General features: G+C 56.2%; 1 protein-coding gene across 4 annotated transcripts in view; it reads left to right on the forward strand.

The window, feature by feature from the left end:
* The window catches only part of ZFPM1 (zinc finger protein, FOG family member 1), a 127,507-nt gene that overhangs the window by 57,780 nt on the left and 50,080 nt on the right, over positions 1-19,647 (forward strand). For all 4 annotated transcript variants that reach the window (XM_042852091.2, XM_005292237.4, XM_065567322.1 and 1 more), the window contains one exon: positions 2,452-2,547. In XM_042852091.2, the coding sequence (XP_042708025.2) occupies positions 2,452-2,547 (96 nt within the window). The remainder of the gene's footprint in view (positions 1-2,451; positions 2,548-19,647) is intronic.

Below are 19,647 nucleotides of genomic sequence, written 5' to 3' on the forward strand. Positions count from 1 at the left end.
TGCACTTTGGGCGCTAATCTGTCGCACTGTCATATGCAGATAGGCTTATCGGCACCATCTTTAACAGCAGTTAATGGAGAAAATAATTGTTATCAAGTTGCTATGTAGACGCCACAAATAGAGCCATGCCGGGAGCTGTATTTCAACAGGCTCCCTGACATGGGGCCCTTGGTGAGATGCAAAGGAAAGGAGGTTCCTTTCCACACGTTCCCTCAAGCTTCTGAACATTAATGTGAATTTCCAAGTCCATAGAGAAGGAGAAAGGGGTTTGTGTCTCCAGACGCTCCAGTGCTTGGTTTGCTCTCAGTCTCTGCTCTCTTTGCGTGTGTCACGTGCTTGAATGCTCCTCTGGCGTGACTTGAAATTTATAAAAACCAGCACATCGGCCAATCCCCCTCTGTAGCAGAGTGAAGACTCACCGGCACAGCGCCTCCTGCTGGTCATCTTGGGAATTAGCTCTTGTCCAGCCCGGAGTGTCCTCTGCAGACCGGTGTCTCGCCTGCGTTAGGGCTCCGTGTCCCTCCCGGGCCTCTCTACCTCAGGGTTCTGCCCTCCGCAGTACCCCCACTCTGGGTTTCCCCACCCCGGGGAACCCCCAACCCTCTATCCCCACCTTGCCTCAGTGGCTACTGCCAATCATCATCTAGCCCCCGTTCTCTGGGGCAGACTGCAGTACATAATGATCACTCATCACTGGACCAGCTCTGCCTATCCCCAGGCTACACCTCTGCAGCCCCAGTACCTGCTTTGGGCCTTATCCAAGGCTCCCCAGCTCCTCCTGACTTTCCCCAGCACTGCTCTGTTTCCGGTACCCTGCTCCCAGGCCGCCAGGTCCTCCTCTCTCCACAGCTAGAGAGAGAGTCTGACCCAGCTCCTCCATGAGCCCTTATAACAGGGCCAGGTACGCCTGATTGGGGTGTGGCCCCAGCTGTGGCTGCTTCCCTTTCCTCTCAGGAGCAGGGTAACTGCCCCGCTACACTCTCCGTTAGCTGAAGGCCTTGCTCCCACCCGGTTAATGTTGTGCGATATCCCTCTGCTTGGGGCGGATGACTGGAGACCGAGGGTCAGGTGTTGGCCCCGTGCCATTGCACAGTTGCGTTAGTGGGCTTGCTGGTTGCATGTGTGCAGCTGATCACCATTCCCGGAGCATGTTTTGCTGATACAATTCTAAAATTCGGCCCCGAGTTGCTCTTAAATCTACAAATGCCAACTCTTCCCACCCTGCTGCTCTCACCCCCATCGCCACGCGCAGCCCTTCTCGCTTTCTCCCATGTGGGCAATGCTCTTCTCTGGATCTACGGTGAAGTTCCCTTGCCTGCGTGGATAATACGAGTCCATTCCAGGTCCTTTCCCGTTCGATCGGCCAGTGCACCTCAGTTGCCCAACCCCCCTTGTTACTCTAATCCTATCTCCCAGGCCCCTGCTCAGCACACTGCTTTGCCAGTACTCCTCTGACCTGGGTTCAGGTCTCCGTTGTGTTCTAGTCGTAAGGCCCCATTTCGCTTGTCCCATACACACGCATGCTGCTACGTCAGTGGATGCTGCCCTTGCAGGACTCTCCCGGTACACCTGAGTCTTGACCTGGGGCACGTCCGCTGTTTAGGTGGTTGGCTGTGCCCGCAGCAAGAACTACCAGCCCCATCAATTTGCACAACAGTGGGGTTGTGTATGGACTAATACCTGCTTGAGAAGGGTGTCAAGGTGGCTGCTGTTCATTTGTTCACAGCTAGGAACCCAGGAGTCCTGGATGGAAAGGCTCCCTCCTGCTCGCTTGCACTGGGAATGCCTGCAGGGTAGGCAGGAAGGATTGGGGTTCCTAGCTTGGCATTTTATTAGTATTGGCGGTATCTTAATGTCTAGGGGAGCCCCATGGCTTAGGTGCCTTACAAACACAGAAGAAAAAGACAGTCCCTGACCAAGCAGCTGCCAATCGAAGTACAAGGCAAGGGGCAACCGATGGAGACGGACCAATGGGGGAGCACGAGGAGGCCAGAATGACAGGCTGTGGTCTCAGCACACCAGCTGCCTTGGTTAGTTGTCAAGCTTTTTGTAGGCTTCGCTGCAGAGAGCCGAGGCTTGCGGAGGGATTTGAAGGGAGAAGATGAGGTGGCTTTGCAAGTGTTTACAGGAAGCTCTCCCCAAGCGCGGAGAGCAGCCTGGGAGAAAGAACGGAGGGGCTTGTTTGAGAAGGTAGCCACTGGGCAATGGAGGCTGGCGTCGTGGGCTGATGGGGAAGTGAACGAGAGATGAGTAGGGTGGGGAAAGACCTGCAAACAGGCCGTGGAGCTCTACTCCGTGAAGAACATCCTAGGGCGTTGCTTGCTGTTGTGTCCCATTTGTGGTGGCCCTTTTCCGGTGGGTTTTTGGGCTGGCTAAGGATGGTGGGACGTTGTGTCTGACGTTCCCCTTGAACTTGTGCGACGCGGTAACAGGCCGTTTCTTCCATTCCAGAAGCAGAGTCCAAAGAAGCCTTGGAAAGTCCGAAGGAGTCCAAAAAGCAGGAGCCTGGAGAAAACCCGCAGGAGCCGGACCCATGGAATGGGCCAGGTAAATCCCCCCTGTCCCCAGAACGTGTCCTCTGCCCCATCCTGAACCCTGCTGGGACACCCTGCACCCTGCAGGAGGGAGGGCTCAGCAGCGTGGGTCTCCACGGTTTCGTTTCCGTGCTGTCCCCGCTGAGAAGCATGGCTTACACTGTCTTCCAGCTGAAAAATGCCATGGCTGGACCTGGCATGGAGGCAGCGGCCATCCCGGCTTCCGGGTTTGATGGCTTTGACTTTTCTCTCTTGCTGCTCATTGTCTCTGGGCTCGTCCTTGGTTGGCCGGTCATGTATGACCAGGCAGGTATGAATGTCTTGAATGTCAGTGTCTTCCCGGGCCATTTGCCTTTCAAAGGGCTCCGTGGAGGCGACTGGGAGCAGCTTGGCCGGCCAGTGATCTTCTGAGAAGAATGGGCGCCAATGTCTCAGGGGGTCTGTTCACACAGTGACACTGGGGTGATAGCTGGAGGGGGTGGGGAAGCAGGTGAGCAGTCTCCTGAAGTCAACAAAGAGACCTGAATAATGTTACACGGGGAGGAAACCCCACTTTCCATCCCCCCGACACAAACAGATTTAGTAGTGAGTGGGGCAAGTTACAAACTACTTGAACGTGTGGCCCAAGAAATGTAGGCGTTGAGAGAAATACAGCGTCAATGGTGTATTTGCCATTGTAGGCAGCAGAGACTCAGGATCCGAGCACCACCAAACTTCCTGCATCTGAAGGAGGGGAGAGGGTTGGACTCTGAATCCCAGATCCGAATGCCACATTTGTCCCCCCCATATTCCTAAATTCCCAGGCCAGAAGGGACCACTGTGATCATGTAGTCCGCTCTCCTGCAGAACGCAGGCCAGAGAACAAAGGAAGCGCAGACGGGGGCCGAAGCCTGGGATTGAAACAGGAGCTGCATTCGCTCCCCTGTTCTGTACCTTCAACTCCTCTGTGGTGTGGCTTGCAGACTTTGTTGCCTCCAGCCTCAAAACCGGTGCCCTTGCTCCTAAAAGAGGCCCAGAGCAGGGTAACAAAGGAGATCGGGGGCTGGTAGGACTTGTGTGTGATTGAATATTACAAACCTCAGGAGTTAGCCAGGAGAAAGGAAGGCGCTGGAGGAGACACAGGTCCTGGCCCTGGCCCTTAACAGAAGAGTATGGTGTCGTTCGATGACATGGTGAAGGACAGTATATTTACCACTAATAGGACTAGATGTAAACTGCAGCCAACCTGTGGAACTCACTGTTGCAGGAGAGCAGAGTCAGATACTGTTGCAGGAGAGCAGGGACCAGTACTGCAGCTGGATTTCTTTTAAAAGGGCTTGAATAACTTTTAATTGTTTATTATTTGTATTAACGTAGTGCCTGGGTTATAACTGCATGCTAATATCACACTGAAGATGCTTGGATCTCCATTCTTCGGGGGAGAGCTAGGTAGCATGTGGTGTCAGGAAGGAGGAGTTATCGATATACAGCATTGCACGCGTGGTAAGGTGATCCAGGGATAACGTTTTTCCCTTCCTCTGGAAAAAACCATCCGGCGCTGACCGCTACGTGATTGCATTTGCAATACCAGCTCTGGCCATTGGTCTATGTTCCTACACAGTCACAGTGGGGCTTTGATAGCATCATGGCAACCACAAGAAGAGAGCTAGAGTGGTTAGTGATGTTATCAAAACCCCAAGAAGTGTCTAGAGCCGTATATCGCCGTCTTCCTGTCTTGTCATCTCTGTGTTTTGAGTCTGAATGTCTTTGCGTGAAGGCTGCCAGACAGTACAGTGCTGTGCACGCTATCTGGGCCCTTGGTGGACCTATCGCTGTGGTATCTAGAAACCAAAAGGAAGACAGTCTTTTCCCAAGGAGCTTATAGTCTTGTCTTGGTAACATTTGGCCATGGTGCCTAGGTGGAAGGTTCCCCCCCACCCCAATCTGGGCAAGGATCGCTATAGACCTGAAACGTTAACAGACGTGCAATATGTGTGGATATCCTCCTTGCGACCAAGAGGTGTGTCTTTGCATGGACCAAGGCCGGGGGAAAGACCAAGGTGAAAGTGGGTGGGGGTGGTGTTCATCCATTGAAGGAGATGGTCCGTGTGTTTCCATGTTGTGAGTTCATATCCTACCATTGAGCTGTCCTCTTTGTAGGTCAGTTTAGGTCTCCCTTGTACTCCCCATGCGTCTGGGCACCACCGGCAGTGGTATCACACTCCTCTCTAGTGGAGCTGGGGGGTCGGGGGGGACCGCTGCAGAAAGAGAGACGTTAGCGTTGGGTTTTTAAACCAGGAGAACTGGGTTTCCCTCCCCTCTCGGCTCCAGCCCTCGTTGCATGCTGGGAAGGCGTGACCTTGAGACTCGATTGCTATCGGTTTGACTTTGGATCCCTGGCCCTCTGGGGAGAAGGGCCCGTGAATCCCTTGGCTCTGTGGCTCTGCCCGCAGGTGCCTTATTAATTGGGCCCTTCCTCCCTTCCCTAAGTGCCACCCATGGCAAAGACCAGCTGCTGAAGGAATGGCCTCCGGCCCTGGCTCAGGGCTGCCTGGCTAAGGTGGGGGGCCTGTCGGAGAGATTGGAGATTGTCCCGGCTCTGCTATCGAAGCAGCATGGGAAACGCCGAGTGCCAAGGCATATGTGCAGCTCCCATGACCCCGTCGCCAGCGGCTTTGCCTCATCTGGTGAAATACCCACTGGCGACAGGCCCCGTGACACTGAGCAGGCCCCATGCCAGGGCTAGCCCTGCCCATCCCCTCCCAGGGGGCAATCGCTGACCAGGAGTGTGAGTGGGGTGTGGAGGGGCTGTGGCAAGAGTGGGGATCAGTCCTGCCGCCTTCCCTCTGGGGCTGTGCCCTGTGGGGATGGGAAGGGCCTGGCAGAGCGCTGGGCCCGTCCCTTGGCTGGAGCAGGAGAGTTAACCAGCCTCTTCCCCAGCATGAATCTCTCTGCTGTTTGCTGCTGATACTGTCAGTGGTCCCCTCCCTCCCCCCTTCCCCCGTTTACACTCATCAAGGAAGGGAAATGTGCTCCAGTTGATATCCCGGGCCCTTCCTGGATGCGTTGGCAGGAAGTATCTGTGCGGCTTCCACCTCGCCAATCTCCTCTTTATCTGCTCCCGCCCACCCCGGCCCTTTGCCCTAGTGACCATGGAGGGAGGTGACGTGATGTGTTCTTTCTCTCCGACCTCTCATCCTCATTAGCCTAATTGCTAATAAGCAGCTTCAGCCCAGGCTGTTCTGCCTCTTCCTTTTACAGCACTGCTTTCCAGCCAGGCAGCTTCCCCGCTTCCTAGCCCCATAGTCAGAGCTCTCCTCTGGCTCGCTGCTCGCCCGGTGGAATGAACTGGGGGGCAGGTCAAGAGGGTGGGGGGTGAAGCAGCATGATCAGGACCCCTCCAAGCCTGGGAATAAAAAGCGAGATATTCCTGCTCCCCCCACATCCCAGCAGTGCCAGGGAGATAATTTAAGGGGTTGGATACTTCATTTAATTGGGTTATTGTCATAGTATTTTCCATAATCCCTTAAGTCACTTCGTCTCACTGCTCCGCACCCCTTAAGAAGCGGGGAGGTCAAATCTCCTGGATAAGTTTCCTCCACACCATGCCACGGGCAAGCTGGTAGGGTTACCCGCGAGTGCCAGCCTGGGAATGCTGTTTTGCGACGAGGTTGCTGGCTGGTGCTGAGCCGCTCACCTTGGGTTTGTTTTTGTAGGGTTGCTTATGAGTCCTGAGCAGAGTGCCCTGGCTTGTTGGCAGAACTGGGGGCTCAGAGCTGTGCGTGCACGCGCACCCTTGCGGTTAGCGGCTAGAGCGCTCGTTACTTGTATGCTGGGAGGGGAACGATCCATAGTGTGATGAGGCTGCCTGTACTGGCACGGGACAGACTGAACGACCCAGGAAATCCCGTCTAGTTCTGCGTCCTTAATTACGCTGCGTACAAACTGAGCGTTCCACGCTTGGCCCCGGCATCCCTGCCTCTGTCACTCTCCAGCTGCCTGAGAGGCCGAAGCATCAGTGAAATAGAACAGGCTCTGCGTGTCGGCTTTCAGTCGGCTGAAGGTGTGCGGGGAAAGTTGCGCCGCTTTTTCGTCTCCCTCCCCCGCCCTCGTCAGAGTGAGTTATTTGCATTCTTTATGTAAAAGAGATTTTATTATCGCCTTCTCCCAGCCCATCTCTATTCTGGTAATTGGAGTGATATTAATTTCTGTGTGGCTGGGAGTTGATGGCAGTCCGGCGATGCTGGAGCGATAGGGTGTTCCTTTCGCGCTAACCGCCGCGATAGGCCGTCTATCAGCCTCCGTGCAGGCACTGCACTTATCAGGAATAGAACTGGCAAAAAGGGAAACTTTGAGCAGCCTGAATTTTCTTTTTATCTGGCAGGATCCGCCATATGTCAGCAATGGCAGCTGTGAAGATGCAGTGTGGCGGGGGGGGGGGCGGCTCTGCTCCCAAACGCCTTTCTTTGTGCCTCTCTGGATCTCGTTTCTAATCTGCTCCGCGGGAACTTCCTTTGGGGATTGTGGAGCTTGGCAGGGGAGGGGATAGGTGTCTCTCTGTGTTGCCTCTTTCGCCAGGGTGAGCTGCACCGGGGCACTGTGATCAGCATCACTTCCCCTCTGGGATCCTCTTGAAGGAGGGAGGCAAAGAAGCTAGGTAGCTCGCCGTCATGCCCCACTTGCTGATCTTTCAGCCGCCTCTCGGTGACAGAGGAGACGCTGCCTGCGATGCTAAGGCCTGGGGGCGGCCAGGGTATGAATTTATTCTGAAGGTGGATGTGTAACGGAATGACTCCTTTAAAGGAGATGCTGTCGGGTGACTCCACATTGCTGAATGCGACCGAGCTTCGCTCGGGAAGCCCCCGAAGAACCGATCTATTTCCAGGATTGTTTTAAACATACCAGTTCATGGCTTGTGTAACTTGGGGGGATGGAAAGCAACACGTTTTTGTAGGGCCTACAGAAGTGGCTTCCACTTTGCTTTGGGCACAAGCAGCTGGCTAACGAGGCGTCCACGTTTTAAGCGGTGGCCCCCTTGTGTAGGATCATGGAATCCTGCTGAGATGGGCCCCTGAGTGAGGAAAAGGGCTTGTGCTATGCCGCAGACTGCCTGGTTATTGGCCACTGATGTGGAGAAGAGATGGCTTGGCCCTGCTGCGACCTTGTTGGGAGTGTCTCAACTCCACCCCTTAGGTTGGCTAGACCTTGCTGCCTCCATGCATGGGCAGAACGCCCCATCTGCCTGAGAGTGTTTTTCCTTCCACTCCTGTTGACTTAGCAGACCGGGGCCTCCTGTACACATGGCCACCAGGTGACAGCCCCATCTTCTCCCCTCTAACATGCAACAAGGACTTCTTGAGCAAAGACGGGCTGCAAGCCTACATGGTAAGGGCCTATTTGTAGCTGGCCCCGCCATCTGCATGGGCAGCTAATGGCACCTGTCAACCTGGCCACACCCCCATTCTGCGGGGGCCAGTCTTGCTAGAGATGCAAAGGTTTGGACCCCCACTTACTTGACTGGCACATGCCAAAGGGGGGCATGGTCCTGCTCAACTCGTGTGTGTGTGTGTGTGTGTGTGTGTGTGTGTGTAACTTTGGCTGCAGAGTTGGGATCTGAACTCCCAGCATGCAGGGCAGATCAGATCTTTAGGTTGAACACTTACCTGCATGCCCTCTCTCCCCCTCCCCCCATTTCTGTGTAAAGTTTGCCCCTCATTAGGAATTTACAACTGCCAAGGCAATAAGCAGACTCCTGAAGACATAATCAGCATCCCCATCCCCTAGCATTTAAAAGAGATCCCCATAAAATCATGAGATGGGCTTTAACATCAAGATTAGTTTTTAAAAGGGGGATTCCTTTGATCTCCCTTCTGATTTTTGGTCCTTTTGGGGTGCTCTTGAGGGACATTTTCAAGCTTCTCTATGAAACCATGAGACCTAGAAACTTGCCCTGTCTTTTAAATGAAAGCTGGGCTTGCCAGAGACATAGGAGAGGAAGGGACCTCCTGGGCCATGAAGTCCAGTCCCTGCTATCTCAGACGATCCTGTTCATAAACTTACCAAACTCCGTCATCAAGCCAGGGGGGTTGTTTGGGAGGCTGTTCCAGAACCTCACTCCTCTGATGGTTAGAAGCCTTCTAATCCCCTGCCTAAATTTATTCATGGCCAGTTTATCCCCATTTGTTCTTGTGCCAACATTGTTTTTTAGCTTCCGGGGTTGTTCCCCTCCCTAGTGTTTATCCCCTGCTGTATTTATAGAGCGCAATCTGATCCCCTTTGTGTCTCGCTGGGCTAAATAAGCTAAGCTCTCTTAGCCTACGTCTAGGCCACAAAAAAACACCTGCAGCAAATGAGTCTCCAAGCCCAGGTCTACAGACTCAGGCTTGCACTAGAGCAGTGGTTCCCAAACTAGGGCCGCCGCTCGTTCAGGGAAAGCCCCTGGAAGGCCGGGCCAGTTTGTTTACCTGCCGCATCCGCAGGTCCGGCCGATCGCGGCTCCCCTGGCCACGGTTCGCTGCTCCAGGCCAATGGGGGCTGCAGGAAGGGAGGCCAGCACCTCCCTAAGCCCCCGTTGCTTCCCACAGCCCCCATTGGCCTGGAGCGGTGAACCACGGCCAGATGGTAGCCGTGATCGGCTGAACCTGCGGACGCGGCAGGTAAACAAACCGGCCTGGCCCGCCAGGGGCTTTCCCTGAACGAGCGGCGACCCTAGTTTGAGAACCACTGCACTAGAGCATGAAAAATAGCTGGGTCAGTATTCCTGCTTCGGCTCTGAAACCCGACGAGAGGAGTGGATCTCAGAGCCCAAGTGGGAACATCTATCCAGCTATTTTTAGCGCCATAGCACGAGCCCCGCAAGCCCAAGTCCGTAGACCTGGGCTCTGAGACTCGCTGCTGCAGGGTGTTTTTGCAGTGTAGACGTACCCAAAGTCTCCTCCCATAAGATCAGCTCTCCATTCCCCTGGTCACCCTAGCAGCCCTTCTCTGCACCTGCTCCAGTTGTGTTCCCCTTTCCTGAACGTGGGTGGCCGGATTAGTACACGTTTCCCACATGAGGGATGGATTTCAAGCCCTGGCTCCCGGAGAGAAGTAAAACCCTAAATATCACAAGACTTAGCGATAGAATCGCGAGAGTGGGCAACTCTGTGCTCCAAGCCTCAGAAGGGTGGATTTTGCCCCATAGCCGTTCAAGGGTCCCGGAGATTCCAATGCATTGGATCACTTAGTTTGAAAGCGTTTCAAACACCCAGCATGCTACCCCCTGCTGGTGTTTATCTCTTTGCTCCACACCTGAAGCCAGACTGGTCAGTTTCACTTCCTGGTTCTAGTGCACTAGCACAACTGTTTCCAGCCCTGCAGGGGTTAAGCTCGCTAGTGTCCCTTTAGCGTCTCCCCTTCCCCCTCTGCCACCTGCTCATCTGGCTCCATTTTTGTTTGTCTATGAAGCGGAGCAGCTGAGGGGAAGCCTGGGACCTGACCCGGTAGAGCTGCCTCTGAAGTCTATAGAAGTTCCCCATTGAGACCTCACAGGATCAGGCCCATCTATCCCCTTCCGCACGTGACCCGACAGGTTCGTTTCTTGCTGGTCTCCCTTCTGCTGGGGAGGAAAGGTCCCCTTCCCTCCCACAACACACACACACTCAGCGGTGGCTGGCAGGGGTGGAGATTTTTTCCTTCTTGCTGGAAGGCTGATGCAGGGCCCATCCCTCGGACTGAGATGGGCATGCTCTGTATGGTCAGTTTCTTATGGCTCTAGGGACTTGGGGCTCATCCATGAGCCTAGATCTTCCCTTGTTCTTCATTCCTCTGTGTCTAGGCAGTGCCCCTCTCCCGTGTCCCCTTTTGGATTTCTCCCATTCTGCGCCTCCAGTCTCCTTTCTGGTGTGCCCCCCGCTGTTTAATTTCTCTAACCCAGTAGCAAGTTGGATACCCCCCTCCCATCCATCCACTTCCCCTGAACTGATGGAGCGCCCAGCGCTGGTCTGTAGAGTTCCCTGTGCGTTGGGGGGACCCCTTCACATGTCTCCGTGATAATCTCTCGCACGGGCTGTGTGACGTGCCGACTGAATGTGAAAGGCAGGGGAGAAGGAATATTTTTATCTTTGAAATGACCTTGTTCGCTGGAGGTGGCTGGCTGCTTAAAATTCTGATATGCAAATAGCTGATAGCTATAATCTATAATCCTCGACTTGGGAGCGTTTACAGAGGTACTGTGCCGTTTAATTTTCCTCCTGTTTTGTAGGCTGGTTCTTGTGCTGACCCCAGTGCTACCTACTCAAGTCCTGACTGGCCAGCCAGTTTGTTGCCTATTTCAAAAAGAGACCCTCCTCCTTCATGGTGGGAGGATTCTGTTAAGAGGAGGGGGGCAGGAAAGTCGCTCCTACCCGGGATGGGCAAGTGCCTTCACAAATTGCTGCCTTTGATCGCTAAGGCTTAGTCTCTAGTCTGACTTCGCTCCTTGTTAAAAATAGCTTCTAGCCAATCCCGGGAGAGAATAAGGTGCATGGGTCTGTTTTATGCTGATTTCAGATTCAGTAGCCCCTTTCCAAAGGATCAGATGCTCTCACCCTTCCTTTCCCTTCCTTCCTACCCTGGTCCTCTGAGGCACCATGCCCAAGACTGCCCCCTTGCAGAGGCTGTTTTTTTAATTCCTTAATATCCCAGAAGGAGGCACCATTCAGAGATTTGAGGTGCTGGAGACACAACCCCCCTCTCTTCGGCTTTATCTGAGTTGTGCATGTATATTTCACCATGAACGCAGAGGTTGGGGTTCCATGGGGGCTCGGCCAGCAGTTCAGGGATGGAGATGCAGTCCTCATGCATCCATAGCTGTAGCTAGATGCTAATCCAGGCACTGCATCCAGTTGGCCGGAACGTGAAACCCTTCTAGTTCTGGGCGATGCATAGATTCATAGACTCTAGGACTGGAAGGGACCTCCAGAGGTCATTGAGTCCATCCCCTGCCCTCATGGCAGGACCAAATACTCTAGACCATCCCTGATAGACATTTATCTAACCTAGATCCGGTGCACTAATGATCAGACCCCAGGATAGGCCAGACTGTGAGCGTTTCATCCCTTTCCTGGGTCCGTGAGCACGTACTATAATATGATGGAGCACCATTGGTGACTCCATCATCAGCGGTGTAGCTAGATTTAGACCTCCATTCTCACTGCATCCAGCTTCCTTTAAATCTTTGACTGTTTGTGGTTGGCTAAGAATAGTGCACACAGGTACTCATCGCTAACACACCCAGCTTTTGTCACGCAGTCCTCTCCCGGCGTCTAGTCTTTTCATCGCCACCTGTCATCTTCCGTCTTCCAATCTCTTCTCTCTTTGGGGCTGGAGCTGCCACTTACTGGGGGGGGGGGAGTTTTTTCACTGAGTCTCGTCCCCTCCCCCCAACATCTGGTTAAGCTGGGTTGTAATCTAATCTGAATTAGATCCTTGTCAGAAATAGCATTGTTCTGCCACAGAGCGCGGGTAACCAATGATATCAGTTACTTTAGTCTAAAAAACGAAGGCAATTCCTAGACCAAACCCTTCAAGATAGGTGTAAATTCACATCCTTGATTGCAACGAAAAGCCTCCCTGGCAAATTGCTAGTAATTGCAAGGCATTCGTGGTTTTTAAGTTGCCACAAACAGCCTTACTCTGACTCCGTAACGCCCTCTGCCTCCTCCACCCTGTGTACAGCAGTTGTAATAGCCCCAGATGACCTTCCCCTTCGCCTTTTGATGTAGACTGGGTACCACAAGAGACAAATTACCCAATTCCCTTCCTGCAAGGATTCAGAAACTCCACTGTGAGGTTGCTTCTAGAACCAAACCTCCAGGTACCTTTCGCGGGGGAAGTGGGTGAGAGTTAAGGTTATAGAACCGTAGCTATGAATTTATTTGGCTGTCGATTTGGTTCTCCGACGTTTGGCTGGGATTCTGGTCTCTCCAAACCGTTCCGATAGCCTCTTTCTGTAGCCGGCGTGCTTCTGCACAGCCGCAGCATGGGAGTTCTTAGCTAAGTAACTTGTCTGGGAATTGCTGGTGCGTCTGGGGGAAAACAATCCGAGCATCTGCTTCAGGCATCAAGGTTGGGGAGAACTAATCAGTTCTTCCCCTCATGCATCACCAGGCTAAGCTCTTCATTGGCAATCTTCTGTAACCCAGGCTAGCTCAGTGTTGGAGGATGGTAGATTTACGGTAGCAATGGCTCTGCAATGGCCCATTCAGATCTGGTCAGTATCGACTGAACTAAAGACTGCCAAGCCATAATAGTGATTTAGGGACGGTGAGTGTCTCGGTGATTGCAAGGGCTCTAGAATTAGCCTGCAGAGCGGAGAGACGGCCGCGTCCGATCCCTCGCTGCACTGGCGCTTGGCTAAAAGGATGCTGTTGCCATAAGTCATACTGGGAAACCCCAGATTCCTGCTGGAGTTACTGAAATTGCTTTAGACCACTCTGATTAAACTGCACAGGCAAAGCATTGCACACAGCCGTGCAATGGAAGTGTGTGCGTGGAGTTACCAGAGATGCACATGCAGCCTGGGTAGCTGCATGTCCAGATGGCGAGGGAGCTACCTAATGGGCTCTTTGCCCACCTGGGGTACTCGCCCTGTCTACCCGGTCCCGGGAGCTGCTATTTGCACATGCAAATGCGTTCACTTTTGAAACCCCGCCCCTTAATCGCTCAAAATCCTTCCACGTTTAACTTGTGCTTGCAAACGTTTTCTTTTTCAAAATGTTTGCAGGGCGCTCGGCTTGGACAGTGAAACTAAGCTCCTCGCCGCTTGTGCCCTAGTGTGATGGGGATGACGTTCCCTGCCCCCCACACCCTCTCCCCTCCACTAGCCCCACATTATTTTCAGTTCCACTTTTAAAATCTCAAATGCACTATTTATTTAGGGGCGGGGTTTACAAACCTCCCCCCCCCCTTTTTTTTTTTTTAAATGCTCTAAATCTGAGTCTTAAATAGTTTGGTAGTGTTTCTTTAAGGGAGGGGGAATTTAGTTCCTCCCAAGGCAGGCCTCTGTTCCCTCCTTAGCCCTCCTGCCCCCCATGGCAAGCTCTTTCAGCCGGGTGGTGAGTAATCTGAAAGGCAATCTGGCCCCTCTTGGGGGGGAGGAGGGGGCACTGGGGAAGTGTGTCCAGTCGTGCAGATGAGAAATAGGGGAGGGACATCTAAGCGTGCTAATGTCCCAGGTCACTGTCTCCCAGGTGTTGAGTGGGATCGTCCCTTAGCCCAGACTCTAGCTCGGCGTCTCTCCAACAGCTGGACAGCAGAGGGAGAGGCCTCTGGGAAGTGGAACCATATTGATTAATGTTCTGCCATCTTCAGTTTTGTGCGCTCTTCCCTGTCTCCTTTGCTCCTTCCCCAGGCGTGGCTGGGAGGAGAGGCCGGGACAGGCTCCTTCTGCCCTCTCAGCTGCAGAGGGGCCGGGCAGCAGCTAGGAGGGAATCTTCCTGATCCAGCCCCCAGCAGAGCATCTTCTGGCTTGAGAGGTGGCTGGAGAGTGGGACGAGGGTGGAGATCGGCATCTGGTCGCGGCCCACGTGGAGCAGGCAGGGGGGTGGGAGAAGAAGGGGGAGCCAGTTGCCATAAGCCTGAGGTCTCTCCCATGAAAGCCCTGGCACACCCCCTTTCTCTGCACTGCCTGGCATGTCCTCGCGGCCGCCTGCTGCTGCAGTGACTCTGAGCCCGGCACGGGAGCGATTCATTCGAAGCTATTACGGGAACGTCTCCGATGCAGGGCCGATCGATATGCCATCCTTCCACTGAATAATGGGCGCGCTTTGCAGCTAGATCAAGCTACCTGCCCGTTCACATGCGCCCAGCCTCTGGACCCTTCATCACGGCAGCCGCTTGGCCCCCACAAATACCAATCAGCCCTGTAAAAAGGGAGAAGTAATTGAAAACCTCAACCTCTCCTCCCCCGCCAAGCTGTAACTCTGCACTTTATGGGCTCTTGTCTTTCAGGTTGGTCCCCATCAGAGATTTAGGTATATCAGCAGCCTTTGGGCCTTTTAACGCTGGTTCGTTTATTTAGTTTTATTTACCTCTGTCCCCGGGTGCGCAGTAAAGATTGTTCACTGTTCGTTTATAGAGAGTTGGAGTGGCACATTCCCCAGTGCAGCTGCCTTGAGAGTCCATCAGCTGGGAGCCAGCCCGGGCAGCTCGTTTCCGGGTGCCAGAATTTATTTGGTTGACCTGGAATTAGCAGGTCCGTGTGAGAACCTTCAGGCAGAAGGTTGGAAATGTAGCCACTTCTGGGGTGGAATGCGGGAGCAATTTGAAAGTGCACAGCGACGCCATGGAGCAGGGCAGGAAGTGAAGGAGAAGATCGTATCACACTGGACGCGCCAGCAGACAGAGTGGGGTTGGGGTAGGAAAGCAGGGTCTGTGAAAACTGTCACAATGGTAGGTAGTTATTTGTGGCTTAGTTTTACATCTCACGTGGAAGCAAGCCCCTACCACGCTGCGGTACTCCGCTTGCCAAGCTCGGGTCTTTAGATCAGCATGGACCAGAGCGGGCTGCCCCCCACCCTCACTGAATCAGAGAAGTTTCCTTCATCTCTTTGAAAGGCTCCCAGTGACCCAGGCCAATCCCATCCGGATGATTAGAGGAGGGTCTGTCCTTCGCAGTACCAGCTTCTTGGCTGGGTGGGGAGCTAGTCTCGAGAGCCATCCCATTTCTGTGCCCACCGGAAGCCCGCGTCTCTTGCCATCTGCCCACAGACTCAGGTGGCGTGGAGCATGGTGGTGTCTGCCCCTCCTTGTGGGGGGGGGGGGCAATAGAAATCCCCCCTGGGCTGGGATATTCTGACGTCTCCAAGCAGCCCCAAAGCTGGTGGGGTCCAGTGGCAGGGGATGCCGGCTGCTCCCAGAAGAAGGGGGTTTGACTCCGTGTAGCCTAGGGGCTCTCAAAGCACAGGTCTGAATGGCAGCTACTAGCCCGGGGAGGCTAGCCCAGGGAGGCTAGCCCGGGCCCAGCTTGTGCTGTGTCGATGTCCCATCTGAGGCTGGGACAAGGCTAGCGCCATGGGGCTGAGGGAGGGGCACAAGCAGGGGAGGCGCCCAGCTCGCTCTGCGAAGGGCAGCCCTTGGCTGGCGGGTAGCTGCTGTGGGCGGTGACCGGCCTAGAGCCCGTGATCCTGAGCAGTCTCGCTGGAGCACTTGAACCGTAAAGCCCCCTGCCCCTGTAGTGTCCTGACCTCTCCTGCTGCCTTCCCTTTCCTATCGCTGCGGACTGAGTCTCGTCCACCCCCTCACTGGATTCATTCCTGCAGCCCTGAGCCCAGCCCCACGCAATACCAATCCCTCAGCCCTGCTACGTCACCTCTTTATCACAGCATCGCCAAGCCCTTGCCAGACACGTCCGAGCCTCACCCCACCAACCAGGGCATAATATCCTCCCATTGCAGGGCCGGTAAATAAAATGAATCAACAGGTGGTGACTTGGTCAGCATCAGGGAGCAGGTGGGAACCGTTGCTAGGAATGGAACCCAGGAGTCCTGCCTGACAGCCCCCTGCTCTAACCACTGAACCCCACTGCCGTCAGCACAGAGCAGTGGAATTGTGTGTGGTTTGAGGGGGGGGGGGATAGCCATGTTCCCATTTATAGAACCCCTAAACGTGGGAAGCTCTGACCCCTCCCGCCCAATGAAGCTTCCCAGTTTCCTATAAGCACCCTGGTCCCTCGCTGTGTGTGGAGGGTGGGGTCACTTGTCACTAATTAAAACTGCAAACTCTTCCCCCACCCCCCCACCCCTTTTTCTCCACTCTCTTGTTCAGTTGTGTTTATCTGCACTGTGACTCCTGTCTGTATAATCTCTCTCAGCCTGGAGTCTGTGTGCAAACCTCAAGGTTTATTATCGGGCCAAGCAGGGCCTGGGGAGGCGGGACGGCCTGTGCTGACGGACAGGGCCGGGAGAGATCCTCCCGATTAGAGTGTGAGTGTGTGTGTGTGTGTTTTCCCTTCCCTTTGGTATGTGTGGGTGGGAAAAATTATTCCAGCTATTTTCCTTTATCGCTTTGAGCTGAGTTTAACACCAACTCGTTCTATTTGTTTTAGATTAACTGGCTTTGGGGGTGGGGGGAGGCAGCACCTGATCATCTGGAACTCGCCTGGATCCAACAAGCACATGGGCCACATGCAGCCCTCCGCCTGCGGCCTCTGGCGCCCTGGTGTGTCCCCCGCACGGCTGATAACTCGCCTTGCTGCTCTGGCTCTGTGTTCAGTAGGGGGCACTTGTGTGTCTGATCCTAGTCCAGCACTAGGGGGCGCTGTGCAGCTGGAGGTGCGCTCCTTCACCTGAGTTCCCAGCCCCTGGGGGATCATGAAAGACCCCCAAGGAGCATCGGTGTTTAGCCCTATTAACCTGACTCAATCCCAGCCCTGGTCGTTACATTCACTTTCTATGATCTGAGCCAGAGCTGCTAAACTTCCCCCTTGGCAGCGTCCAGCCCTGAACTGTTGTGGAGTGTGGCTGTTCTCTGTGAAGCAGCTGCCACGTTCCAGCCCAGAGGTGGCTGCAAAGCAATGGTGGGTGAGATGGTTCTTCCCTGCTGTCTGGGTTTGTGGGGCACTTTGGAGGTGCTGTAGGGGAATGACCGAGATGACGCGGGAGCTCTTAGTGGTTAGAACTGGGGCAGGGGTCACTGTATGGGTCTGGGGGATGAACCAATAGACCTCCGCCTCGCATTCCCGTGTGAAAACCAGGGACAGCGCTTCCTGTAGCAAAGTGCAGGGAGATCCTGGGGGAGAGGCGTGAGATAAGGGCAGGGTGCTGAGAGGACTCGCTAGGCGCTTCCCCTCCTTAGATTCCCCTGGCTGCTTGTGTGTCTGGTGTTTGTTCTGGTGGCAGACTGAGGTCAAGGTCCCATGGTGCCTGGCACTGCACAGACAAATGGCGGGAGAGGGAGTCCCAGCCCCAGAGTGCTTCCAGTCTAAATAGACGAGACCGATAGATGGCTGGAGGGGAAACTGAGGCACAAAGCAATCATTTGGCTTGCCAAACGTCACCGAAAGTTTGGGTCAATAGCAGAGCCAGGAATAGAACCCAGGTGTCCTGACTCCCAGTTGTGGTGTGTTACTTACTGGACTGCACTGCCTCTTTGATAATGCTTGATGCTGGATATCTTTCTGCTACCCCTCCCCTGGAGTAGCATGGGAGGGGGAGGGCAACTGCTGACCTTCACTGGCCAATTCCCTGCCTGTCTATACCAAACAGGGAAGCACTCATCTCCCATTACCCTGCATATGGGGTCACTGCCCCATCTAAGCCCAGCAGCTTGCCAGCACCCTCCCTGTCTGGGGGGGAGAGAGGGGCAGAACAGCTGGAATTACCTTCCCTGCCCCCATGAAAGTCTGTAGTGGCATTGTGGGGCCAGCTGGGAGTGCCCAGACCAGGTTTTCACCACGTACCAATGGGGATGTCGTCTCGGCTGCTGCCAAGATCCCAGGTGCCGGAGACCAGGGGAAGCCAAAGGTAGGGTTACCATATTTTGTGCCTCCAAATGGAGGACACTCCCCGGGGGCCCGCCCCCGCCCCCAGCCCAGCCCACGCCCACGCCCCAACTCCGCCCCCTCCCAAAGTCTCCGCCCCCTCCCCTGCTTCCCGCGAACATTTAATTTGCGGGAAGCCTGAAGCAGGTAAGGGGGGGGGGGGAGGAGGCGCGGCCCAGGCTGGTCCCCCCACGGCTCCAGCCTGGGTCGGCTCGGGCCCTGGGGTGCCGGCCCCGACCGACCACCCCCCGGCTCCCAGCCCCGCGGGCCCGGCGCACCCCCCGGCTCCCCGACCCCGGCTCCCGGCCCGGCGCACCCCCCGGCTCCCGGCGCACTCCCCGGCTGCCGGACCCCGGCACACTCCCCGGCTCCCGGCCCCGGCTCCCCGACCCCGGCGCACTCCCCGGCTCCCCGACCCCGGCTCCCAGCCCGGCTCCCCGACCCCCCGACCCCGGCGCACTCCCCGGCTCCCGGCCCCGGCTCCCCGACCCCGGCGCATGCCCCGGCTCCCCGACCCCGGCTCCCAGCCCGGCTCCCCGACCCCGGCTCCCCGACCCCGGCGCACCCCCCGGCTCCCCGGCCCCGGTGCACTCCCCGGCCCCGGCGCACCCCCCGGCTCCCGGCCCCGGCGCACTCCCCGGCTCCCGGCCCCGGCTCCCCGACCCCAGCGCACTCCCTGGCTCCCCGACCCCGGCTCCCCGACCTGGGCTCCCGGCCCGGCGCACCCCCCGGCTCCCAGCCCCGCGGGCCCGGCGCACACCCCGGCCCGGCTCCCCGACCCCGGCCCGGCTCCCGGCTCCCCGACCCCGGCGCACTCCCCGGCTCCCCGGCTCCCAGCCCGGCTCCCCGACCCCGGCTCCCCGACCCTGGCGCACCCCCCGGCTCCCAGCCCCGCGGGCCCGGCGCACACCCCGACCCCGGCTCCCGGCTCCGCGGGCCCGGCCCGGCTCCCCGACCCGGCTCCGCGGGCCCGGACCGGCCCCCCGGCTCCCGGCCCCGCGCCCAGCCCGGCCCCCTGCACCATGCCCCCGGCCCCGGACAAAGAGGCCCCGGCCGAGCCTCCCGATTTTCCCGGACATGCCCGGCTTTTGGGGATTTCCCCCCGGACGGGGATTTGAGCCCCCAAAAGCCGGACATGTCCGGGAAAATCCGGACGTATGGTAACCCTACCAAAGGGCTGTTGCCCTCCCCGCACACACACTTTTTAAACAGGGAGGCCATGCCTTCCCCCCCCATTTTTGAAAATCTGAACTCTGCAGCGGTGGGGGGAGGAGGCAGCCCCCCTTGGCCCCGACCGGAGCTGGGTGGCGAAACAGCAGAGCCCCTTTCCCAGCTGGCATGACAGAGGAGCGGCTGGGCCCAAACGTGGCCTGATTGGGTTGCTTCCCCCCTCTCCCAGTTCTGCAGTCCTTGCGATGCCGAGACACTATTGCACGCGGGTGCGAGGGGCTGGGGGGATTCGGTGCCAATGTGCAGGGGCTGGTGATCGGTGCATTACGGCAGCTCTCTGGAGTGTTGTGCTGGGGCGGAGGGGAGAGGTCAGCTGCAGGGCTCCATCGAGCCCCTGGAGAGCTGCGCCAGCTCTCCTCCCTGCCCGCGTGCCCCAAGCCCTGCCCGGCAGGAGCTGCCCTGGTG

Source organism: Chrysemys picta, chromosome 14, assembly GCF_011386835.1.
Source record: "Chrysemys picta bellii isolate R12L10 chromosome 14, ASM1138683v2, whole genome shotgun sequence".
In the NCBI taxonomy this organism is placed as follows: Eukaryota; Metazoa; Chordata; order Testudines; family Emydidae; genus Chrysemys; species Chrysemys picta.